We start from the raw sequence: 25,807 nt of genomic DNA on the forward strand, positions 1-25,807 counted from the left end.
CCCTGCGGGGGCTTTTTATGCAGTGCTGGGGCACGCACGTCCCTCCCCTGCTCTCCTCCCGTGCCAGCCCCGGTTCGGCTGGATGACCTTGGGGTGGGGCTTGGCTCCAGCCCAGCCGGGGCTGGGCCATGCAGTGTCCCTGGCTCTGTGCAATCTTTCCTGGCCCAGCCTCCCCGTGGCCTTCACCCGAGCTGGCCGGGGGTCCTGCTGCCTCCCCATGCCAGGAACTGGGTGCAGGGGTAGCAAAGAGGAGAGGTGCCCAGGGCCTCTCCCACCCTGTCCTGTATTATCTCAATCCCCCAACAGGTTCAGTTCTGGGGCCCTCTGGGTGTGGGTCCAGCTGCTGCCCCCCAGTTTGGGAAGGCGGCAGGGAACCGTCACCTCCCCTCATTCCGGCTGCCATGCGCTCAGGACGTCAACACGCCAGGGACATTGAGCAACCCCTTGAGCACCCGTAGGGGAATCTGGAACACACTGGAAATTCACTGGAACATTGTCCCAATGGGGGTCTGGGGACAATGGAGCCTGCCGCTGTCCAGAGATTTGGGTGCCCAGAAACATCCAATGTCCCCAGCCTCCCCCTGAGCTCAGCAGGGATGTGGACAGGGACAGGGACCTGACTCCAGGATGTGTAACTCCTGTGGCAGCAGCACAGGGCCATTGCTGCCCCCAGGGGATTATGGACATGGGTACCCTGCCACGGTTGCAATTCTGGGAGAGCAAAAGCCACAGCCAGGGCAGCAGCCAGCATTGCCTGACCCTGCATGTCCCTGTGGCGGGTGGCAATCAGGGAAAGGGGTTCTACTTGGGGAAAGGCTGTGGGATAGCGGGTTCCTTTTGCAAGCCTTGGTGCTGGCAGCTCTCCTCTGTCCCCCTGTGTCCCAGCCAGGTGCCCGCTCTGCCACGCACCCTTTCCCCCTTCTTTCCCCACCTCCCCTTGGCACCCGTCTTCTTCCTTTCCCTGTGTCCTGGCCTCTCTTTGTGTCCTGCCATGGTCCCATTGCTGCACCAAGGAGTGTGGGTGCTGCTGGCCCCGTGCAGGTGCCAGACAGAGGCTTGGCCACATCAAGGCACCTGCAGAGCTTCCTGCAGGTGCAGGCACATCTCAGGGCTCTGGGGACAGAGGGACACAGGGGATGCTTTGCCCTCCTGCTCCCCTCACTGCTTCCACTGCTGCTCATAGTGAGCATGGCAGAATGTTTGGGGGTGACAGGGCCTCAGCAGACTTCAATGGCTCCCCAGCTCTGCATCCTTGGGACTCGAATATTTCCCAGATACACTCTGGGCCTTTTGAAAACCCCAAAATTGCAACCCCACATCTCCCACATCCTGCTGGAGACACTGAAGTGAGCTGGGGATTACACTGCCAGCAGGGATGGCAGGAGCAGGAGGACAAGGACTGCTCCCTGAGCACAGCACAGCCACCACGGCGGTGCAGCATAGATGGGTCTGGGCTGAGCTGAACTGGGGCACCCAGCCCTGGTTTGGGGTCCTGGGGAGGCTGCTCAGGTTTCCCAGGAGCCGCACTGATATCCTTAAGTTTCTGGTGCCCCCGACCGCCAGATTGGGGCAAGCTTAGCCCTGACCTGTGGCCCTCCTGGGGGGTCCAGCCCCAGCCCCAGCTTCAGCTCTGAGTGCAGATCGTGCCACCACAAATGTCCCCAAGGGTCTCTGTATCATCCTGGGCACATCCTCCTCTCTTATCCCTCAGTGGCACCAAGGGATGGGAGTGTGGCACCTGCTCAGCATATGGAGCTGGGAGGAGAAGGAAGAGTGGCACGGCCAGAGTGACAGCAGTTGTCCTGCCAGGTCACCATGACATGCAATGGAGCCCTGCTCTCCTGCAGGTGACTGAACTCCTGAGTGCCAATGGGAAGGGGTGAATGAATTCCTTTGTTTGCTTTGGGGTTTTGTGCAGCTTTTCCTTTTCATATGGAGCGGTCTTCATTTCTTCCCACTAGTTTTCTCTCTTTTACCCTCCCCAATTCTCTTCCCCCACCCAGCTGGGGGGAGTGACAGAGCAGCTGAGTGGGGCTGAGTTGCCAGCGGGGCTCAAATCATGATATCCACAATGAAGCTCCAGACCCAGGATAGATGTTTCCTACTCTGAGGCCACCCTGAGGGACACTATGATCTCCCTGAACCTTCGGGAAGCTCCGTGGTGGCCCAGAAGTTCCGCGGGCATGGGGCTGCCATTGTGTGCAAAGCTCTGTGCAGCACTGGGCATTCTGGAATGCCAGGAGCACCCAGAAAGGGAGAAGAGGAGCAGTGGGTTCAGGTCTGAGGGGGAGAGGGCAGGTGGCAGAATGGGCACCTGGCTGGGCTATGAGGGGACAGCGGGAGACCTGCCCACACTGAGGGTTGCAAAATGGAGGAAGGACCACATGGCCTTTCCCAAAATAGAACCAATTCCTCCAATTGCCACATACTGCAAGATAAGAAGGGACAGCAGTCCTGGCCATTGACCAGCCGTGGCAGGCGGTCGATGTCGTGGGACCCCCAAGCCAGGTCAGGTGAAAGCCTCAGGGAGTTGGGGCCAGGAGCCAGGGGTGACAATGAGGAGACATGCCCAGGTGCTTTCCTGTCCTTTCCTATGCTATCTCAATGCCACAATATGTTCAGTTTTGGGGTTCTGTGGGAGTGGGTCCACCTCCTGCTCCCTGGTGTGGCCAGGCTGCAGGCAGCTGGGCTGCTGGGGATATCACCTCCCCTACTCCTCGCCGCCATGTGCTCAGGATGTGAGCACTCCAGGGACATTCAGCAGGCTCTGCCCATGACTGCCAGCCTGAACTCGGCAGCAGACACCCGTGTGGAACATCTCACTGCGAGTGCTCTGCCGCATGGAATCCTGCATGGGTCATGAGGACATGCGACAGGGACAGAGATGGGAACAAATTCCACAAGGGGAACTGCATCCACGGGACTGAACTTTCATTGCCCACAGTGGAGCACAGATGGTGCCACCTGCACACCCATCACCCCCATCCCAGAGCTGAGGCCATGGCGGGTCAATGGCCAGGACTGCTGTCCCTTCTTATCTTGCAGTATGTGGCAATTGGAGGAATTGGGACTATTTTAGGAAAGGCCACGGGGTCCTTCCTCCCTTTTGCAACCCTCAGTGTGGGCAGGTCTCCCGCTGTCCCCTCATAGCCCAGCCAGGTGCCCCTTCTGCAACCTGCCCTCTCCCCCTCAGACCTGAACCCACTGTTCTTCTACTCCTTAATGGGGTCATCAAATCCAGAGAGGGTTTTTGGCAAGTATGCATGTCCCTAGCATGGGGAGCTGGGGTGCAACTGGAGTCTGCTGAGCCCCTGTCACCCCCAAACATTCTGCCATGCTCACTATGAGCCGCAGTGGAAGCAGTGAGGGGAGCAGGAAGGCAAAGCATCCCCTGTGTCCCTCTGTCCCCAGAGCCCTGAGATGTGCCTGCACCTGCAGGAAGCTCTGCAGGTGCCTTGATGTGGCCAAGCCTCTGTCTGGCACCTGCACGGGGCTAGCAGCACCCACACTCCTTGGTGCAGCAATGGGACCATGGCAGGACACAAAGAGAGGCCAGGACACAGGGAAAGGAAGAAGACGGGTGCCAAGGGGAGGTGGGGAAAGAAGGGGGAAAGGGTGCGTGGCAGAGCGGGCACCTGGCTGGGACACAGGGGGACAGAGGAGAGCTGCCAGCACCAAGGCTTGCAAAAGGAACCAGTTACCCCACAGCCTTTCCCCAAGTAGAACCCCTTTCCCTGATTGCCACCCGCCACAGGGACATGCAGGGTCAGGCAATGCTGGCTGCTGCCCTGGCTGTGGCTTTTGCTCTCCCAGAATTGCAACCGTGGCAGGGTACCCATGTCCATAATCCCCTGGGGGCAGCAATGGCCCTGTGCTGCTGCCACAGGAGTTAAACATCCTGGAGTCAGGTCCCTGTCCCTGTCCACATCCCTGCTGAGCTCAGGGGGAGGCTGGGGACATTGGATGTTTCTGGGCACCCAAATCTCTGGACAGCGGCAGGCTCCATTGTCCCCAGACCCCCATTGGGACAATGTTCCAGTGAATTTCCAGTGTGTTCCAGATTCCCCTACGGGTGCTCAAGGGGTTGCTCAATGTCCCTGGCGTGTTGACGTCCTGAGCGCATGGCAGCCGGAATGAGGGGAGGTGACGGTTCCCTGCCGCCTTCCCAAACTGGGGGGCAGCAGCTGGACCCACACCCAGAGGGCCCCAGAACTGAACCTGTTGGGGGATTGAGATAATACAGGACAGGGTGGGAGAGGCCCTGGGCACCTCTCCTCTTTGCTACCCCTGCACCCAGTTCCTGGCATGGGGAGGCAGCAGGACCCCCGGCCAGCTCGGGTGAAGGCCACGGGGAGGCTGGGCCAGGAAAGATTGCACAGAGCCAGGGACACTGCATGGCCCAGCCCCGGCTGGGCTGGAGCCAAGCCCCACCCCAAGGTCATCCAGCCGAACCGGGGCTGGCACGGGAGGAGAGCAGGGGAGGGACGTGCCCCAGCACTGCATAAAAAGCCCCCGCAGGGACTGGGAGCAGGTGACACTGTCAGAAGAGCCCAGAGCAGCACTGCCAGAGCAGTAGGAGAAGGGCCATGGAGCAGTACTTCTCAGCCACGCAGAAGATGGAGCAGGAGGTGATGTTCCCCAGCCTGCTCCGAGGGGTCTTCCCGCAGCAGGAGGGGGCAGCCCCAGCTGCAGAGAGCCGCACGGACCTCTACGAGCGCTACCAGCTCCTCAAGGCCATCAAGCCCATGGTGGAGAAAGGCCTGGCCTCTGTCAGTGACCAGAGCCCGACCGGTGCCGACACCGACGTGGACACATCCGCGGACAGCAACGAGGCCGAGGATGCCCAGCTCGAGGAGCGCCTGTCCCACCACCTGAATGGCCTGCAGCAGGTCCTCACCCACCTCACCAGGGACACCAACGCCCTGACCCGGAGGTACAGCCAGATCCTGGAGCAGATCAGCCCCAGCGAGGGGCAGCCCAGCTGGTGACCCTGTCCTGGCCACCAGGTAAGAGCTGGGGACATGCAGAGTCCAGGGGCAGCAAGACAATGGGTGGCCTCCCTGCTGAGAGAGGGACCCAACAGTGCAGGGCTGGGGACCTGAGGGAAGGGCCTTGAAATAGGGACTGTCCCCTCAGCTGGGGCTGGATATCCCTCTCCATGCTGGAGGAGGGAACCCATCCCATTGCCCTGTGCAGAGACTGCAGGGCTTCAGGGTTGATGGTGCGTGTGTCCCCCTGGCATGACCCTTGGAGTTAAGGATTGCTGCTGTTGCAGGACAGGCGCTGGTGGCAGGAAGCGCAAGAGGTCCCCGTCGCTGACCACTGCAAGCTCTTCCCAGTCACGCTGGCATTCCCCACTCCGTGGCAGCTGATGGGAACTCCCGGCCCTGGCACCGACACCGGAGATGGTTGTGACCACGGCAGAACCAGATGGTGCCTTATCCTCATAGGAAGAAGCATCTGGCTGTGCTGGGAAGGCTATTGGAAGAGCTGCAGGCTCAAAGCCTCCTCTTTATTCTCAAAGAGTGGCACGAATTTGGGAGTGTTATGATGTGGGCCCGACCTCCAACAGTCCCTTGAGATTGCCAAGCCCTTTTCCAGCTGGTACCTGCACTCCAAGGGCATTTCCCTCTGTTTCTGTTAATAAAAGAATCCCTGGGAAGCCAGTGTTGTCAGTGTGCTGCTTTCACTCATGGAGGGCCCCAGGGAGGGGCAGGGGGACACTGGCTATGCGGGGTGGGATCTTTCCAGGGCAATGCTGGGGAATGTGAAAGGGACAAAGAATGCCAAAGCCACGGGATTGTTTGGGTTGGAAGGGATCTTCAGAGACCACCTAGTGCAATGCCCTGCTGTGTGCTGGGCCATCTTGCACTAGACCAGGTGGTCCAGGACTGTGGCCAACCTCAGGGCCTGTGCAAACTCACTGGGCAACCTGTTCCTTTGTGTCCCCAGCCTCAGGCTGAAATACTTCTTCCTTTTGTTGACAATAGCCCCACAGAAGCTGATGCCTGATTGCTGTGCACAAAAAAGGGTGAATATGCCCAACACTCGGCCCAGTCATGCAGAAGTGAGGGACAGCAGAGCTGTAGGTCTAAGCTCCTCTGGAGAGTAGCCTCCCTGAAGACCCCAGCTCCATGTCCAGACATCCCCCAGCTTTGGGACACATTAGGGGCTCTGGAGGGGGCAGCTGAGGGCAGACCCAGAAGTGCCCTCTGGGAAAAAGTCCTGGCCAGGTTCTAGGGAGGACAAGGACAGTTCTGAGGGGTTTGGGGCAACCAGAGTCATGGGAGATGTGTCAGCAGGAGGCACATGGGCTCATTTGTAGATACATGAGGTGACATTTCCCCCCTCCTGAGCTATGGCCTGAGGTGGGCTCCCCAGACAGATGGTGAGTTGCCCAGGTTGCCTAACAGGTTGTCCAACATTTTGTCCCAACACCAGATCTGTGGCCACAGAGACCCAAGGTGCTCACTGCACCAGCACTATGAAGTCCTGGTTTTGTAGGAAAGCAACTGCCAATCAGCAAGTTCCCCAAATGAGGGCAAACACAAGTCCCTCCAGCCGGAGTCAGGATTTCAGAGCTGATCTGCTCTCCCTGTCTCTCCCCATCCTGGGCAAAGTTGCAGCCTTGTCTTATCCAGAGGAAATGGAGCATGCGGGCCATACTCGGAGAGACCTGGGCCATCCCCATTGCAATGGCACCTCTGGCTGGGGCATGATGGAGCTCTTCCTTTGGAGCTCTTCAGTCTCCATGCTGATTGCAGAGGCAGGTGTTAAACCATAAGGAATGGATGGAGACTGTTTCCTGGTGAGGAGAGGACCGTGGACGGGGATGATGTCCCTCTGGTGCTCTATCTGGCTCTTGCTCAAGGGTGGGATCTGTGTCCCCTGGAGAACATGGCTGGCTGTGCTGGTTTAGGCTGGGGTAGTGATGATTTTCTTCACCGTGGATGGTATGGCGTTGTGTGTTGGACTTTGCTGAACCTATGGTTGATAACACAGAGATTATTTGTTTGTGCTGAGCTGGTCTTGCATACACCCAAGGTCTTTGCTGCTTTCTGTACTGCCATGATTGTGAGGGTTCATGAGAACTTGGGAGGAATCACTGGTGGGATAGTTAATTCTAACTGACCCAAGAGATATTCGAGACCATATGACATCATGCTCAGTATATACTGGAGTGATGGCCTTTGTCTTCCCAGGCCAGCATTACCTGTGATGGGCCCTGCAGTCCTGCTGAACACCCACCTGCCCATGGGAAGCGGTGAATGAATTCCTTGCTTTGCTCTGTTTGCATGCATGGCTTTTGCTTTCCCTATTACATTGGTTCTGTTTCAGCCCACGTCTTTTCTCGTTCTTGCCCTTGATTCTCTCTCTGATCCTGCTGGTGGGGCACTGAGTGAGTGGCTGTGTGGGCCTTGGTGGCTGGCTGGGGTTGAACCCCGCTGGTGTCATAGGAAGGGACACCTGCAGTCACCTGCAGCGATGGCTTTGGGCTTGGGCAGCACTCAGGTGCTGGAGAGGCTCGTGGTGCCCCAGGGAAGTGTCACAGCAGGACATGGGGTGAAGCATTGACCACGGCTGTAGAACACGACCAGTGGGAGACGCAGGATGTCCCCAAAGGCCTGTGACCTGGAGCAGCTGGAAGGGCTTGCTGACGTGTTGTGGGCCGCTTTCATTCCCCCAGGACCCGTGGGTCTGTCTCTGAGAGCCGCTGTCCCTCCAGCTGGCTCTGAGCCCGGTGTGTCACAGGAACCTTCTGCCTGCTCTGATTGCAGGGATTGCATCAGGCTGCCCCAGGGATGCACCATGGCCTGACGGGACCCTGCTGCTGGCCACTGCTGCTGGCCACAGCTGGTAAGAGGTTTCTGCACTGGTCCCAGTGGAATGTTGGCAGACAGGGCAGATCAGGCATCTCTGGCGTGGCAGGGGGTGTTGGCTCTGTGCTGCCCTGGACAGGCTCCCAGGGCACCCACGCTGTTGCTGGCCAGCACGGGCAAAGATCTTCTTCTTCCAGATTGTTCTGAAAATCAGAGTGGCAGTGCTTCTTTTAAATCTGTTTAGGGACATCATATCCATGAGAGAGCAGTGACCTGGCACAGGGCTCAGTGTGAGGAAGACAAGAGATAAAGCTCAGTTTTGACCCAAAATGCTAAATGAGAAAGAATTCCCAAATCCCAAATCAACACAACCTCCTCACCCCCAAGTATAGTCAGTGTTTGGATTCAGGAGCCAGCAACCAAGTGCGAAAATAGAAAGGTTGAATCCTTATTATCAGCAAAGAAAAATCAATGTAATAATAAAAAACACGGAGATGGAATTAATTAGGGAGAGCATGTATTTTGTTAGCTGTTCAGAAAGAATTTCACAGCGAGACTTTGGGTACAGTATCTACAGGGGCTGGCCAAGAACATGTTCAAAGGTCAGGAGAAATGCCACTGAGAAATAAAATATATGAACTTACAGATCTGCTCTCTGGGTTTTATACAATATATATTTTGTGAACAACCTTCCTTCCTTGCAATTAAAACAACTGAAAAAAAATTAATGAACGTTATTATTCTGTTACAAATATCAGTCATCCATGTCCTGATAAACCACAGAGGAACAGAAGAGCAAATAATTAAACAGTAACTATTTAATCAAGCTTTTATGACATGAAAGTGAGTAAAGTTTCATCTTTTAAGCCATGGACGGTTCAAGAGTTGCAGCCACCTTGCTGAAGTTCTCAGGATGGCAGGAATTCGTTGTGTTGCCACTCATCGAATTGGGTGGAAATCTTCCAAGAGCTGCCCTATTCTTTTCTTTTCTGCAAGAGGTGGGAAAACCTAATCAGCATTTGAAATCAATTTGGAAGATGTTTTATATTATCTTTGATGTTAACAAAGCCAACAAAAATCTGATTTTTGCTACCCACAGCAAACTATTAGCTTGCTCTTGTAACTAAATGCAAAACTTTTTTTTTTTTTTTCCATATGGCTCTCCACAGGTCCCTGTGGAGGAATCTCAGTAGTATCAGTTTTTTATTTCTATCTACTCCTTCCAACATGGCATGATACAGACCACAATCCAACAGCCAGAGTCACCCCACTCTACTGTATTAGAAAATGGATAATTTTCACCCAAATTTGCCATTGTATCATTCGGCTCAGTGACTACATTTAGTTAAAAAAACCCTGCTCTTCACCATTGCTCTAAGCCAACACCAATTCAGGTTTCCTGCCATTCCTATTTATTCTTTTTTCACCTGTTCTGCTTGTTTTCTGAATATTCATCCTGAAATTTTGGAATCTACATGCAATAGGCATTTTACAGGAATAGACAGTACAATTGTGAAATTACAAGAATAAAACCTGTGATTTCTAATTTTCATTATTTCTTCTTCGGTGGTACAAATTTGGTCTGTCTTTTTTTTTTTTTTTTTTTTTTGCCTCTGCTACTTTTATACTAAAATGAGATTTTAGGAGGAAGAGGTGGTCATCAATGTGTATCAACAGCTCGGTAACACTATCTATTTTCACATCAGAAAATCCTTTAGGCTGCTGCAATTTAGATTGTGAAGGAGCAGGGAAGCCTTAGCCGGGCAAAATCTTTGCACACAGGTTATGGCAGGCTGAGGTCTCTCCTAAAATACCCGCTGAGTGTACCTGTTGATGAGTTGAAGTCCACTGGATGGTGCCTGATGTACTCGAACAGCTCTCTGTCCACCTTGGCATGCATGTACTCGGTGCGTTTCACGAGCTGGTAGCCAACAAAGCAGCCCAAGGTAGCTAACAGGATCTGCCGGTGAATACCTGCAGCAGGACGAGAGAGGAATTGTCCCCACGTCTCCCAGCTCCCCGCGGGCCTCAGGCAGGGCGCCGCTTTCCCCAGGCCCCCCAGACACTCCTCTCTTCCTTCTCCGCCCCTGCCAAGGTCCCTACAGCACCCACAGCTCCCACGGCCCCTGCCAGGCCCCCCTTTCCTCAGAGCTCCTTCCCCATCCCACCACCCATACCCCTTAGGGAGTCACCTCAGATCCCCTCCACCCCCAAACGATGTCCCAGCCCTTTCCCAGCCCCTTCCAATCCCCCCGATCCCTCACTTCGGGGGCTCCCACCCCTTGACTCCCTTCCCCTCCAGGGCTCCCTCTCTTCCCCTCCCCACTTCATTTATCCCTCAGTGACCCCAAGTCCCACACCCCCCCTTCTCAGGACCACATATTCCCTTTACCACTTCTAGCCTCGGATCTCGGGGCTTCCTCCCCATCCCCAGCCCCCGTAACCCTCAAGGTCACCCCAAATCCGCCCGCCCACCCCCATTTCCTCTCCAGTTCCTCATTCCTGGCTGTTTCCCCTTCCCCCCTTCATTTATCCCTCAGTGACCCCAAACCCCACACAGCCCCTTCCCAGCTCCTCGCCTCCGCCCTCCCCTCGCACCCCGCTCCGTTCCCCCTCCCCTCAGGCTCCTCCCGTCCCCCCGCACCGGCTCGGAAGATGGGGCGCTGGTTAAAGGCGTTGTCTATCAGCGCCGTCATCCACCCCGCGAACCCGAGCCACATCGAGCCCTTGTTGAGGAGCGGCGGCGGCGGCAGCGACCGCGACTCGTCGGGCAGGAACGCCATGGCTGCCGCCCGCCGAAGGTGACCGCGGGGAGCGGTGCGGCGGCTGCGCCTTCCCCCGCCGGCCGGCGCCGTGCTTCCTCGTTCCGCTGCCTTCCCCGCTTATGGTTATTTTACCAAAAAAACCACCCCGAAATCCAACTCCCCATCCCACACACCCATCCCAAACTCCCAGGCTGAGCGGCCTTAGCCGGGTCGAGGAGGGGGTTCTTGCAGCCCTAACCCCACTGGGTGAGGCGGCCCCGCTGCAGGGCCAGCGAGGCCGGCCGGGAAGTAAATTAGGGGGTTAATTAAGCACTAAAATCGAACCCAATTAATTTTAAGAGCTCAGATTAAAGCCTGAGACCTAACCCATAGTGTTAGTTTTTTCGTTTTTAATTAATACGAAATCACATTAAATAATTTGCTACTGTAGCAGGATTGACAGAACCGTTAAAGAAACCTGCATTAACAAAACACATCACAGGTCCCAAAGGCTTCTCAGCCTCTTTCCTAAAAAATGTATTATTTAGCCTTTGTCCATGAAAGGAAAGCTCATGTCTTTACACAGTTTGATGGGTGAAGGTATGGGTGTTAACATCTCTGAAACGGGTCTGAATGTCTCTACTGACTGAGGGCAGCAGGTTTGTTGCAGAGCCCTGACACCCTGGCTCCTGAAACAGACACGGGTCTGCACAAGCCTGAACTTCTGAGCTTTGGGGTAGAACAGTAGGTTCAAGGGGGCAGGATGTGGTAAGTGGTTCGGGAAGGCTGAACCTTCCTAATGCCTTGGCAATGGGGAAAGGAAGGGGGAAACGTGCGGCCGGGAGTTTAGGATCAAGGGAGGCTGCGCCCTCCGAAACCTGGAGAGAGAAAACCCTGCGGGTGTGTGCCCCAGTGGACTCTCCCCCTTAATTCAAATAAAGCTGAAGGACTTTTCTGTCTCCTGTTTGGACATAAACCTCTGGCGTTTGTGGATTTTCCTGACATCCACACAGGAGGAGGTTGGGCAGTTGCTGCTCTGCAGTGGGAGATGCTTCAGTTGAACCTGGGATCGTACAATGATGATGCCACTTCCACTGGCACAGGTTTAACTTCACAGAATCACAGAATGGTTTGGGTTGGAAGGGACCTAAATGTCATCTACTCCCAACATCCTGCCATAGGCAGGGAGAACTTCCACTGGACCAGGTTGCTCTAGCCAGCCCTGCTTTGAACACTTCCAGGGATAGCACACCCACAGCTTTGCTGCGCGGCCTCTTGGAGGATTTCAGGATGTGCAAAGGCACGGCTGGAGAAGAGCCAAGAGGGTTGTTCATAGGGTTTTTTTGCATATTACCATTTCCCTGCACAGGACAGCCCAGTAGACAGATAAACACAAGCATTGTGGATGCCTCACCCTGAGCAGAGCTTTGAGGCTTGAAGCTGAGATAAAATACAGGTGCAAGAAGCATCATGGCACCACTGGCAGCCACAGCAGCTAAAACAACATGGCAAAGCCCTTGATAGTGTAAAAAAAACAGAAACTGTGAGAAAATAATGAAAACCAGAGTGTCTTGAATGTAAACTCACTGGCAGTGAAAACTTTAAATGTACAAAGTATTTGGTTACAGAAACATCCACAGTGATTAATCTTCCTGTTGCCCTAACAAGAGCCACCCTATTTTAAACACCCCAAATATTCAAAGAACTTAAAAAACATAACGATCCCCTTGGCTATCCTTGATGAAGGGGTCCCATACTTCAGCTAACATAGAAGAAAGTTCAAAAACTACTGTCAAAAATAGTAATAGTAGTAATAAAAAATCCATCCTTCTCACATTTTTAGGTCAGCACTGGAGTTCAAACCAGACCCCAACATCAGAGCAACATCTTCTAGGGATGGATATGTAGGGTTTAAAAGGTATAATTATTTACTGCGGAAATAACTGCTATGCTTTGAGGAACATGATTCCATAGAGGCAGAAAACAATCTACCTTTCCTTAAGTCATAACAAGAACCATGGACACTTGATCTTTTGTTAGAGTTATAGAATTTTACATGAATTACAAATACAGCTAATGCAGCCACATTATCAGGTACATTTAATAGCGTTAAAATACTTCTTCATTTTAGTAGCATTCCTCAATTTGGTCATCTGGTCTACACAAAAAGAGCTACTAGAGGAATATGAAAGCCTATCTGCAAAGTATCTATGAAACAAGGAGATCAACAAGACATGGACATATTAAAATTTGATATTTGAGTGTGCAAGTTTGACAAAGTACCTCAGGACAAGTTCCCAGATACACACTACATCCTTAGTTGTGTGGGTGTCCCTCAAAAGCAGGGTTTAGACAGGAACAGAAATAATGCAAGAAATGCTCAAACAAAAAATACCAAGTTTTTAATTTACAAATTCCACAGAACACAGTTACAATGCTCTCCTACACAGCAATCATCCCTTGTAATTTGCCACAGCAACTTCTATTCAAATACAAACCATAATGGGAAAATCAGGCAGGTTTTCCTCAGGACAGAGGTCTGGACCTTGTTAAGCTTCAGTTTACCCGCAGCCCTCCCATCACTGTGACAGTGCTTCTGATCAGAGGTATCCTCCTTGGGCAGTACAGGAGTGTTGGAAGAAGAGCTCCCATGTGGCAATGGCACACGTACACTGTGTCTCATCTTGGATGGCCTTGTGACAACCCCTCACTGTGCCAGGAATCCCCTCCAAGGGGTGTCCTGGGACTGGTCCCAGCACTGTGGCTTTACTCAGCCTTTTGTCTGACAGGAATTCTCTCAGTCAAGACAGAGACGTAGAGTTTCAGCCAAGCGTATGTGATTCCCAGAGCGCAGTACACAGAGGTCAGCAACAGGGGGACAAAAGGGAAGTGCCGTTTCCAGGGGGTCAGGGGAAATACGATTTCACAGAAGATTTCCAAGGGCACTAGTTGGATGAGGTAGATTGTTTCAAGCCAGTTAAGTAGAGGTTTCTCTCTCCTGTCAGAGAAATAAAAGAGGTACTGTTAAAATATATGTTAACTAAAAATAACAGTTCTGTTTTTCAGCTATCCCAATGCAAAGAGAATCTCCCATTAGACTGCAATAATGGTTTAAATAACAGGTTAAAGAGTTTCAGTAGGGAAAAAAAAACAGTGTGATAACCAAGAGTAAGCTCTATGTCCTTATCAAGTTCCAGGATGCCTTGGAAGCCTAAGAAGAATCCTCATCAATTGCTCTGCTTCGCCTCACTCTGTTTCAGTGAACAACTGAACAGCCCTTCATATAAAGACTTGTTCCACCAAAGTTGTTCTACAACAAAAGACTGGAAATGTCAGATTTTTTTAACCTCTTCCCCCAAGCTTTCTGTAGGATGGACTTTTCTGTGAGCTATCTCTCTTGCAAAGGACACTGATGACAGGAGTTTACTGTAGGTAGTTTAAAGGGAATTTCATGTTTTGGCAACTTAAAAACCAAGAAACTTGCAAAAGCTCCCTCTTAACAAAAACTAAGCTCCTCTGGAGTTTTTTAGCTAGAGATCTTTAGACAGAATGACTGAATTCTTAAATAAAGAAAATCACCTACAAAAGCCTGAAAATCATCTACAAAAGGTGCCTGAAGTACTGAATACATGTTTACAGTACTTCATTACAGCTCAGGTTTGCCCTGAAAAGTTTGGGAAAGAGGGAAGTGGGGACTGCAGGGGTTATAAGGATAAGCACTGTCTTTGGCCAAGTGGTAAGAGATCCACAGGCTGTGAAATGACACAGGGTGACTTTGGCAATTGCATGTTCTGCCAACCAAATACTTGTGGTTTTGTTGACAAATTACAGCTTGCAAACGAATGTTATTTACAACCTGTCCTTTCCACACATTAAAATACTAACTACTACTGAAAAAATCCACAGTACAATAAGATAAACAATTTGCAGACAAATCACTGTTGTAAATGCTAGAATACCAAATGAAATCCTCAGAGATTACAGCATCACAACTCCATGCTTTAAGAAAGCATGAGGCAGGTGGGGCTCTACAGCCTCCTGGGACTAACTGGGCAGCTGTCACAATAACCAGGACGTGCTGCAATAATCCTAATTTAAGCACTGCCTCCTGAGAACAGAGGCAGCAGCATTTTTTGACTAGTAACATCTTAATTTGACTCTTCAGCATCAGTTTTCTGTGCTGTTTGTCCCTTATGAAAATGGCTGCTCCCAACACCAGAAGAATTGTTGCTCCTGGCATTGAGATCAAATTTCTTTAATTACCTGAATAGAGATTTCAATGACGAGAAGCTATAAATAGTAAACAGCAGCATAAGCAGTATTTTAATTGGAAGTTCTGAAAAACAAAGAACATTATGTGCTTTTAAAACTTTTGCCATATATATATTGTAGTATCTTTAAATTTTACTAGTCACATTTGCATTATCTAGCTTTATTTTCTCCACACCTACGAATTTTACTGCTTAGGATACCTAAAAATAAGTATAAACATTTACTAAAGCAAATGCCAAGCATTTGCAATACACTTACTTCAATTATCTATAAACATACTGAACACATCAATTATAATTACTATTTGAGAAAGCACTACAAATAAGATTTTCCTTTTCTAAAGAAAACACAAACAACTGGGAAGTGACTAAAGCAAAGATGACTAAATAAGACTATTGAGCTCTATGTTGCAAACTGTATAAAATTAACAATAGAAGAACATTTTACCTGGTGTTGTGAACAACAATGGAAAAAGTGAGAAATGCCCTGTTGTTGCCAGAATCAAGTAGATGCCAGCATCCTTGGCTCTCTGAATAGACAATAAGCTAAAAAAACCAATAATTTGTTATGTTTTTTTCTTTTAGCAAAGAGACCTAATTTCAGCAGAACACTATACAATTGACTGAAGACTCAAGAACAAGTCAAACAGTTTCATAGTAGCCCCATCCCTGCTAACACTGGACCTGTGATGAAGTCTCCTGCTTCCAAACCATGTGGCCTCAGAGATAAAAAAACAGGAGAAAAATCAGCCAGGAAATCCTCCCTCAGAAGACGAGACACCCACTGAACAAAACTATCAGCAAGGCACAGCACAAAACAAGAACTTGAACATCACTAAATCTCTGAGGAAGGAAAATACAGTTTGTAGCAATATTGGTCAGGCAGCTTACGAACTACAGCTTCAGTTCTACCCCAGGCAGGCATGAAGCTCTTTTGGTAGAAACTGTGTATTGTTCTGGTCAAGCACAGTACAGAAGACCCCTTTCCTCACCTGGCTCCTGAGCAATCTATACAGCATTTTAAAATATGAACCACAGCACCCATTAAGGCTTGAACTGTACCTGAAATTAATTTACTTTAAGTGCACTACCCTGTTACAGCTTAAGGCATTCTATAGTAGAGTTCCTCTTCTGAAATTTACTGAAAACAAAGTGATTCCCTTTGAGGATTCCTCAACAAGTGGCTGCAGGTTCAGTTTGGCCAACTACTTAGTACCAAATTTGCTTACCTTAAAGGCAGAATTGCAAGGAGTATTGCTTTCTCATGCACATGCCAGCCAAACATGAAGGAGCTCAATGCACAGAGAACAAGGCACTGTAGAAAGCCTCGGGGCCCTTGAGGTTTAAACCAAAGACAGAAAACAGAGGGCTAGAAACAACAGGCAAAAACAGGACTTCAGTGAAAAGTCTGGCAATCCTGAAGACAAGCCATTGTCCAAAGAGATTTGTCAATGTTACTAAACACCACTTCACCCAGTTTGCGTTTGTGTGGCACAAGTGTTATACTGCACTGGAGGAAATCAATCCATTTGGATGTATGAGAAGAGACTGAAGGATTTTTGTTGAAATATCAGGAGGGAAAAGCAGACTGAAAGACCACAGCCATCTCCCCAGTATTTGTATTCCATGCAAAAATTGTCTGCCAATCTAAGCCACTAAACCCATTTTATCAGTCACTACATATTAGTAACAATGTATCTGTTGCCCTAGAATTAAAATTCATATGCAGTGCATACTATCAATTAAAACCTAGTAGGGACAAAACAGAAAAAAAACTCAAAAAATATTAGTTGCTCTTACCAATATAGCTATGAAAGTACAGATTAATGTTGCCAGTGGAGTCACTGAAGGGAGGACAGTGTGCTGAAACTCTTGAACCAGCCCTCCTGTCATGGAGGCTTTAGGGATTTTTGTAGCATCAAGAAAATTGCACTTTAACCCTAAAAACAAAACATAAAAATGCACAAACTGATAAATGCTAATAAAGAAAATGAAGTAGCTGAACTAAGTAACTGGTTTTTCTTTTTTTGTTTTTTCTTTTTTTGAAGGATGGCAGAGGGAAGTGATTGATCTCTGACCTACTGCTGCTGCACTGGATTATGTGGACAACCATACAATTTATGGCAATCTGAAAACATAATTTACTGCCTACATTTCAAATGGGTAAGACTAAAATCCAGAGAGCTCTATCTGCAAACAGGCACCAAAAAGCAAGATTAACATACTGACCAAGAATTGTCAGTGCTTTATCCATGGCATTATACAAAGCCCAGAAGTTGGGGGCCCAATAGGCATGGCAGAGACCTCGCTTGAAAGGGAAGAGCCGTGAAATTACTTGAGGCAGCTGACCCTACAGAAAACAAGATCAAAGAAATGGCCACTTTAGATGAGACATGGTTTATATTTTTATAACAAAATTTTCTAACTGTTCAGGGGAATAACATGTGAAAAAGGGGTTATTACCAGTACTAGGAAGGGTCCCAGTGAAAGAGCAGAAACAAGACAGACAATCAATCCCAGAAGAGTTACATGAAGAAAGCTGAAACTTCTCCACTTCAGGGATCCATCTACAAGAAACAAAGTTTAAGGAAACGGCTGCTATGGGAAGCAGAAAGGGAGACAAAGCATTCTCCACTGATAAGGAATTGCTAGCACCTATCTAAAAGAGGCACACAGCCTTTTATGTCAATATTTTCAGTTTCTTCCTTCAACAGCTGGCACTTCTTTTGCCCACATTGCAGCTCCTGCATTATACAAGCTTTCACTATTTTCCAAATTTACATTCCCTGTTCACATAAGGAGTATCAGGCATGTTTCAGTGCTAAAAAGTGGGGAGAAACTCAAAGAAGTCTTTGAAATAGTTTCTAATACTGTCTAATTGTTCCATATCCAGAATAATTCTTATGGCTTCCACGTGCCACCTGCACCTTGTTTGTGTTGATTTTTCTTAACAAAGAACTCTTAAAGGAACAGGAATTGTACAAAAGAAATCTATTTCAAAGATCTTCAAGATCCTAGCAATTCTGCTCTCAAGCAGAATTTTTGTTTGAGCCATTTTGTTCCAATTCTATGTGCAGGTCTTGAGTGCTCCCCTAGTTCTGTGATTAACACAACTCCCCCCAAAAGCCAGTGAGGAAAATCCCATCTTACCTGCATTATTTGCAGTAAAGCAGTAGGATCGTAACAAATAAACACCATATGCTGGGGCCACGTACACGTAGATGTGTTTGAAATGCAGAAGAACAGCAAAAAGAAAAGCACCCTCCAAATACCTTTTCTGAAAGAAAACAAAACTAAACCTAAGCTTTTCTCTTTGTAGTCACTTTTAATGATCCTTGGTTGTACTCCTAAGGTGATGGGACATTTATTATAAGTATTAAAAAGGGTATATACTTCAAATTACAAATTCAGTAGTGTTATATATAACAGGGAACTATCCTGTCACACAATCACCTCTTCACAGCTTCAGAAGTAGGTTTTCTAAGGACTGGTGTTTGGAAGAAGACAAAATGCCAAGAAATGATGCCACATTGCTCAGGGGTAACATTGAATATAGCTTTCTTATGGGGAACTGCAATGCTGCAGCATCAGCAAGCAATTATGATGAGTTTCAAGTTTTCTCTTCCCTACAAATTCAATAAATAACTAGACATCCAGCTTCACATCCAGCTCAACATGAAGCCACTACCATTACTCACAACATGAGCAGCCCTATGAATTGAATTAATGCACCCAAAATACACATGGCAACAAATAGACAAGAGTCACTTGGGTTTACCTGACACAGCCGAGCAACAGAAAGAAGCATCAGCCCAAAGAGGAAGCCATTGTACTGGAAGTGAATATCTGAACTTGAGTCAAGGAATAAAGCAAGCTTTCTTTACTACTATGTGTTCTGGAGAAGACTAAATTTTGAGAAATAAATTAAAATAGAATTTAAATCAAGAAAGCAACCTTAAATTCACAGCACACAGACACAAGTCATTACTTAACCTTACCTTTAAGTACTGTCAGACACAAAATTACATGAATGCTGGCATCTTACCTTGATGAAATGAAACACAACAATCTACACGTGTATTGTGCAAATTCTCTAACAGAAAACAAAAAAGGTTAAATCTCCGCTTTAATTCTTAAGTTATTAGTTTCTGCCACACATTGGTTAATGGATGGTGACAATAGCCCTCACTTTTCTACCACTTATAAGCAGGCAACATACACAAGAACTATGACAGAGAAAATGATGTCCTTCCTTTAAATGCACACTGTGCTAAGACTGACTTGCAGTAACTGCAATTTCCAGAGTTATTTTTATATAGGATATGGACCTGTTGGAGGGCATTCAGAGAAAGCCAGGAAGATCCTCAGAGGACTGGAGCACCTCTTCTATGGAGACAGGCTGAGACAATTGGGGTTGTTTCAGACTGGAAAAGGGAAGACGCTGGGGAGAACATGTAGCTCCTTTAGAAGATGCTCTAAGAGAGCTGGATAGGGACTTTTGACAAGGGCATGGAGGGCAAGGAGGAATGGTTTTAAACTAAAAGAGGAGAGATTTAGATTGGATAATAGGAAGAAATTCTTTATTGTGAGAGTGATGAGGAACTGGCACAGGTTGCCCAGAGAAGTTGTGGGTGCCCCATCCCTGGAAGTGTTCAAGGTCAGGATGAATGAGGCTTTGAGCAACCTGGTCTATTGGAAGGTGTCCCTGCCTAAGGCAGGGGGTTGGAACAAAATGATCTTTAAGGTCCTGTCCAAACCAAACCACTTAAAATTCCATGATTCTTCTTTAGAAAGACTTCCTAATTCCCATATAAAGTTAAACCAATTGAATACACTCTGAGTCTTAAAACACTTTGCAGATTTTCCTTGCCACAGGACAAACTTGGAACCACACCCAGAACACAGAGCCACTCTGCTAATACTCCTGCAGGTGTGCAGAGGAGGAACAGCCAGCAGGAGCAGGCACATTGCTGCCAGACTGGTTGGTCCTCCTCCACTTCTGGCAAATCAGACCAAGGACTGATTTCCATTTTGCCAAATAATAATTCTAATGAAAACAAAGTTATTTAACTAATCCCAGAAACAAATCCAGCAGTGTTACTTGCTATGACAGCAATAATAATATAGGATTGTGGTACACACTGTAAGAGGTTGTTAAAAAAACAAACAAACCACCACCAACCCACACCAGTTTAAAAGGATACGATCCACAATTAACAACCCAAAATTCCACAAGAGCAGAACAGCAAGAATAAATGTTGGTTTTTCCAGGATATCCTTTGCAGCTCGTTTTCCATTTATACATCTGCAGCACCTAAACAAGAGCAGAAGAAAAAGAAACTTTAATTCAAACATATAAGTAAAAACACTGTTGGTTTTAAGAGTGAAGAGCTGCACTTACTCTGAAGTTAGCCATTTTACCAGGATGCAAGGCAATGACATAATTCTTGCTGAATTCATCAAAGGCAGACAGTATCATGAACAAAGTTTAGTAAAAAAAGGATTTTCAATTTCAATAGCTGTGGTGCGTTCCACATGCTAAAGCTTACACTACATAACAGCCTCAGGTTCAAGTCTCCCATTCAGTAAGTATAAAGCTGTCATAACCTGCTTGCCATCATGAGCAGTGTATTGCTACTTTTGGAAACAACATAGGGAGTTGCAGTTAAGGTCCTCAGATGGACGTGAACCTCTCACTGGCTACTGCTGCCTCCTGCCATATTATGAGTTATTTCTTTTGGTTAAAAACAACTTATTACTTCTCAGTGTGAAGCAATATGGTTCATATGACTTCTGAAAGTCATCTAAAATTACATTAAAAAGAAACAGATCATCTGTGTTGAAACACTATTAGTGCAACCTCCCTGCCATGAGCAGAACACGTTCCACTAGACTGGGTTGCTCAAATCACTGTCCAACCTGGCTTTGAATTTTTCCAGGCGGAGGGCATATACCACTATGGCATTTCCCTTCATTTACAAGCTTATTTGTACAAATAGTTATTTGTTGTGTCTACAGAACAAACCCACATATGAAGGACTATCCACTGTCCCTAAAATCAGAACATTAAGACTTACTCATGAACTGCATATATGAAGAGGGTATCTGTAAAGATGACAGAAAGCCTTTGGAAGAAGATGGTTGCACGACTGGCGTAATTCAAGTTTTCAACAACCAACATTTGGGGGTCAAAGTACTTGGCAATGTGAGAAAGCACATATTCAAACCAAGCAAAAAATGGTGGATAATCCAGGGTCCATTCCGAGGTCGCCTAAAGACAAAATAAGATTATATAGTTCATAACAAACCATGCTGTTTGCAGTCCTTCAGGTACAGCTCACTGCAGCAAACCAGCTAATGCATTTTCTCTCAGTACCCTCTACGTAACTCAAACCACTCCACAATCAGTAGCCAGCTCTGTGGTGCTTTAAGCTGCTCTCCTGCAGTACTGGTAGAGATGTGACATTTCCTGATTTGCAGGAAAAAATTAAAGAGCATCTTGTGCATCTGCACCTAACCAGTATATAACTGTTTGTTATCTACAAATCAATTTACAGTAATAGGGCCATTATTACAAAATCTCAGTAAAATAGCTCAGAGCCAATATTTGTCTCTATTAGAGCAATCACCAACACAATCAACCTTGCTCCAACCTCAAATTGACTTTCACTCATCAGTTAACAAGTCTTAACTCTCAAACAACCATATCGAATGGCATTATGTGATCTCTTCCCATAAGGACAGTTGACATGCCCTACCAAGAATTAACTCCTTGGCTGTGGAAATAGGAGTGGAAGAGGCATGTACAGAGCAGGGTGGGGTGGGGTATATTTTGCAGTGAGCATGTTCCCAAATGCTTATGCTGTATTAATGAAAGGCCTCCTATGTTCTGACATAGGGTTAATGCTGGCATTATAAAAATTTGTTTGTAAAACAGTTCTTGGATCAGTCCTACAAAGTTCTGACCTGCACAAATCATTTACTTCTAGATGCTTATGTGGAGTACAAGACACTACAGTATCTATCTATCCCCGTACTCCAGTAGATACCAGGGGACAGATTAAAACCCAGTTAGGTAGGCTGAGTCACGACAAACCTAAAGGTGATTTGTCTAGATAAAAATCAATGCATGCTACTAGCACACCAGCAAAGGCTCAAAACTTTAATACAGTGATTGATTTCATAATGGAAAGATGTATATACCCATCAGCATGACTCACTCTTTATTCTGGTAACTGTATCACCAATGAGAAGAGCACAGACACCAGCAATTTAAGAGTACAATTCAACTTGCTCTGGTGCTACACAGCCTTTCCAATAACCCAAGTGACTTAATTGCTTTTCCCATTTTGCCTTCCTAAGTACTTGCAGCTTCCCCAACTAACTTTCATTTTTTAGCAAAATGCTACACAAGGCCAGCAAATTGTGACTGGCACCTTTTTGTACCACTATATGACAGTCACCAACCATCTCTTCTAGCATTCACAAGGTCTATCATACCCAATGTGCTTGTAGTTCATACACAGCTAAAAAACACCCCAAACGTGTCCTTACCTCGTAGTACCACTGAGAGACGGGCAAGTTGTGGGTGATGGCAAGCCAGTTCCTATGGACTTCGAAATCTGTGGAGTAACTAGAGAAGGTGCATGTTAAGAGTCACATACATGCATGCACTAAGAAGATAAAAAATTCAAAGCACATTGCCACATACAGATTAGAAGGAAGCCACTCAATTCACCAGCTCTAGGACACCATTGTCATCAAGTAACAGAAACAGTAACAACGATGCTGCTCAAGAACTTTGTGCCAAAGATGTATCATAGAATGGTTTAGGATGGGAGAGACCCTAAAGACCATCTCATTCCAACCACCCTGCCATGGGCAGGGACACCTTCCACTAGACAAGGTTTCTCAAAGCTCCATCCAACCTGGCCGAGAACACTTCCAGGGATGGGGTATGCACAGATTCTCTGGGCAGCCTGTGCCAGTATCTCACCAACCTCACAAGAAAGATTTTTCTCCTGACGTCTGATCTAAATCTCATTTTATTTAGTTTAAAACCATTCCTCCTTGTCCTATGACTGACCATGTAAAAAGTCACTAATACGGGTGCTTATAGGGCAAGAACTATTTATAGCTTAGCTTTTTCGGACAATTAATGCGAAATTCCAAGTTCTAACTGAAGTTTAATAGCAATTTGTTAGGGATTTTTCTCACTACAAAAACTTTAAATTATAGAGCATTAATGTTTCAGCACACTTTCAGTCTTCCCGAACAGCAGCCAGCCGGAATGGGCCAGAAGGGCTTCCTTTCAAAGAGGAAAGTAAAGCTGTGCCACGCGGCGGAGGCAGCGCCGCCTCGCTTCCCTCACGAACCCGGGAGTCACACGGACCTTCAGGGCTCCTCAGGACCGCGGCGCCGCGCTGCCCGCGGCCGGCCGGCCGGCCACCCTTGGGGGTTCGCGGCAACCCTACGCCACCCACCCCCGTCCCGTCCCGTCCCGTCCGGCGCGCAGGGAAGCTCCTTACTAGGCGGGGATGAGGAGGCACTTGAGGAAGGACACGCCGAGCGCCAGCGCGCGGAACCAGCCGCGGCCGCCCGCCGCCATGGCGCGCGCCCCCTGCCCCGCGCCGGCGCCGCCCCGCGCATGCGCCGCGCCCGCCGCGCGGGTTTGAAGCGCGCGCGCCGGCCGCGCTCGCCCGCCCGCTGGCGGCGTCGGGAGCCGGGCTGCGCGTGCGCGGGGCTCCGTGAGGCGCTGGAACGGCACAAGTTGGGAGGGAGGGAATTTAGGTTGGGTATCCGGAATTCTTTGCTGTGAAGGTGGTGAGGCACTGGCACAGGAAACGGTTAATGATTTGCCTGCACGAACACAGATAAAGAATGCAATAAGAGAACGCCTGAGACCAAAAATCAGCGCTGGATCAAGAGGCGCGAGAAAAATGAGTGCATGGACCGAGGGTATAAAAGCTCAGGGACTTCTTCGTTGAGCATCTCTCTGTGCAGACACCCAGCTTGAGCCGACCTGCTGCTGTACCAGGCTATTGCTGTTTACTTTTAGAAATCCAGCAGCTGAGACTGCTGCAGGGAAGCTCGGGTTGAGCCCGAAGGAGGAGGAAGCATGCCAGGAAGTGAGTGTGAGTGAGCGAGGAGTTGGTTGGTGCTGTGAGGCCACCCAACCTCCCCTGGGCAGAAGCTGCTTTGAAGCACACCAGCCTAGCTCTGCTCCAGGGAGGTGCCATCTCCAACCTGTGTTGCTGGTGTCCGAGTCAGCTTCCAGGTACAAAGTGCTCTTTCAGAGGAATAGGCTCAATTTTTAAAAATAGCTTCCTGCCAGCCTGGAGGGTTGATGCATACAAGGGTTGATGATACCTTTTTTAGCTTCCTTATAGCAAACCTCCATCTAGCTAAGAATACTATCTTGTAGGAGCTGCATGGAATCATACATCAGTTAACATGTTCAATTTTTATTTTCCTGTTCAGCAGCAATTTGCTCAAGCTCAGGAACTAGAGACAAGTATAACAGCAGTAATGCATCAGGGTTTAAGTGTCCTCACTGGAAAAACAAATCCTCTGTTTATAAATGTTTGAAACATAAATGGGCTAATGCATTTTAAATGGTTTTGACTATTTACAAAGGCTTGTTCACCCAAGGTTTCTACAACTGTACTAATTCCTGGGAACCTTCTTGTAATTCCCAGCCACTGAGAGCTCAAGGTAAGCATTACAAGGAGGCAGTGGTTAGAGAATGGGAAAGCTGTAGGTGCAGCAAGCATCACTCATGCTTTTTTCTCAAGAAGTATGTCAGGCAGAGAACCTCCTGCTTCATTCACATTTTATTTACTGCTTTCTAAAATACATATTAATAACAGTTCACAGAAGGAGTTACAAGCAGAGGAATGCAATCAGATTTTTAAATGTGATAGCCCTACAGGCCCTCTGTGAAGGTGGCAAGCAATAAAGATCATCTTTTCACACTTTTCAAACACTACTGATTCAAAAGCATGGCTTTTAGTGAATTGGGGTCCAAATTTTCGTCAATGGGAAAATCCCGCAATTAGGAGTTGGAGCGTGAAAATATTGAGGGGAATGCCCAGAGGATGAGGAGAAAAGAACATTATTAGATACAGAATATTATTAGATACAGCTCTCTCCTACAGCTCATTTTTCTTCTGAATTCACAGGGAAAACATTCCTTGTGTTATTCCCAAGTGAACCTGTGAGCTTGATCTGGGTATTTATATGCAATCAGCCCTTCCTGCAGAGACTATCTGTCACTGCCTGTACTAATTCACGTATGAGACTGTTACTGGGAGGGCCCCATATTAGCACTTCTTGTAACCTGCATGTTTGTGTCCATCAGCATGTAGATGCAGAATGAAAGTTAAATGTTTCAAAATACATGGAAATTCTGCGCAGAGGCACCAAGTTCTACAGGATGGGGTGAAAATAAAACTGCCCAGAGGTGTCTTCTTCACAACTTCTTCATTAATCTGTGAAGTATCAGAAGTTCCTAGACTTATTTTCCACAGTCTGTGGCTGAAGGCAGTACTTATCATTTCCACCAACCTTGTATACAGACTCCACCAGCCTTTACACCTCACCTTTTATTCCTGGGAATAAATCTGATTGACTGCAGATATTTGCTGCCAGTGAACTCGAGCAGCAATTTATACTCAACAATACAGTTATAAAGTTCTAAGTACAGCAGTGCAAATGCTTGGGGATTCGAAGCACATGCAAATTGAAGCAAAGCTGCCTGCTCCCAAGAAGCTACTAGCCTAAGTCTTGGCATAACCCATATTTAAAGTGCATAATGGGAGATTAAAACTGGAAAGGACCAGTGAATAATTCTAATCACAGACTCTTGTAGCAAAATCTTTTTCTCCATTGTTATCTTGCTGGTTTTTTTTTTCCTGAACACATCAAGATATTTTTATTCTCCCCTTCTAAATCCTGGATTTCTTGTTAATAT

At 47.9% G+C, this 25,807-nt stretch overlaps 3 protein-coding genes across 3 annotated transcripts; 1 reads left to right on the forward strand and 2 right to left on the reverse strand.

Annotated features, from left to right (window-relative positions):
• The first annotated feature begins 4,511 nt into the window (after positions 1 to 4,511).
• Positions 4,512 to 5,666, forward strand: LOC128784063 (thyroid hormone-inducible hepatic protein-like). Its single transcript, XM_053935324.1, has 2 exons — positions 4,512 to 5,006; positions 5,276 to 5,666. The coding sequence occupies exon 1, from the start codon at positions 4,587 to 4,589 to the stop codon at positions 4,986 to 4,988; it is 402 nt and encodes a 133-aa protein (XP_053791299.1). The 5' UTR covers positions 4,512 to 4,586; the 3' UTR covers positions 4,989 to 5,006; positions 5,276 to 5,666.
• A 2,654-nt stretch (positions 5,667 to 8,320) lies between these two features.
• Positions 8,321 to 10,684, reverse strand: NDUFC2 (NADH:ubiquinone oxidoreductase subunit C2). The gene is made up of 3 exons (XM_053935117.1): positions 10,465 to 10,684; positions 9,648 to 9,794; positions 8,321 to 8,809 (listed from the first exon to the last, which is right to left on the reverse strand). Exons 1-3 carry the CDS (start codon positions 10,601 to 10,603, stop codon positions 8,760 to 8,762), a joined length of 336 nt encoding a protein of 111 aa, XP_053791092.1. The 5' UTR covers positions 10,604 to 10,684; the 3' UTR covers positions 8,321 to 8,759.
• A 2,260-nt stretch (positions 10,685 to 12,944) lies between these two features.
• On the reverse strand, positions 12,945 to 23,462 carry ALG8 (ALG8 alpha-1,3-glucosyltransferase). The gene is made up of 13 exons (XM_053936310.1): positions 23,364 to 23,462; positions 22,390 to 22,468; positions 20,913 to 21,106; positions 20,040 to 20,149; positions 18,614 to 18,681; positions 17,986 to 18,112; positions 17,299 to 17,402; positions 17,065 to 17,185; positions 16,636 to 16,775; positions 16,065 to 16,204; positions 15,284 to 15,381; positions 14,828 to 14,900; positions 12,945 to 13,562 (listed from the first exon to the last, which is right to left on the reverse strand). The coding sequence occupies exons 1-13, from the start codon at positions 23,441 to 23,443 to the stop codon at positions 13,331 to 13,333; spliced, it is 1,566 nt and encodes a 521-aa protein (XP_053792285.1). The 5' UTR covers positions 23,444 to 23,462; the 3' UTR covers positions 12,945 to 13,330.
• Between the last annotated feature and the right edge of the window lie 2,345 nt (positions 23,463 to 25,807).

Source organism: Vidua chalybeata, chromosome 2 (assembly GCF_026979565.1).
Source record: "Vidua chalybeata isolate OUT-0048 chromosome 2, bVidCha1 merged haplotype, whole genome shotgun sequence".
Classification (NCBI taxonomy): domain Eukaryota; kingdom Metazoa; phylum Chordata; class Aves; order Passeriformes; family Viduidae; genus Vidua; species Vidua chalybeata.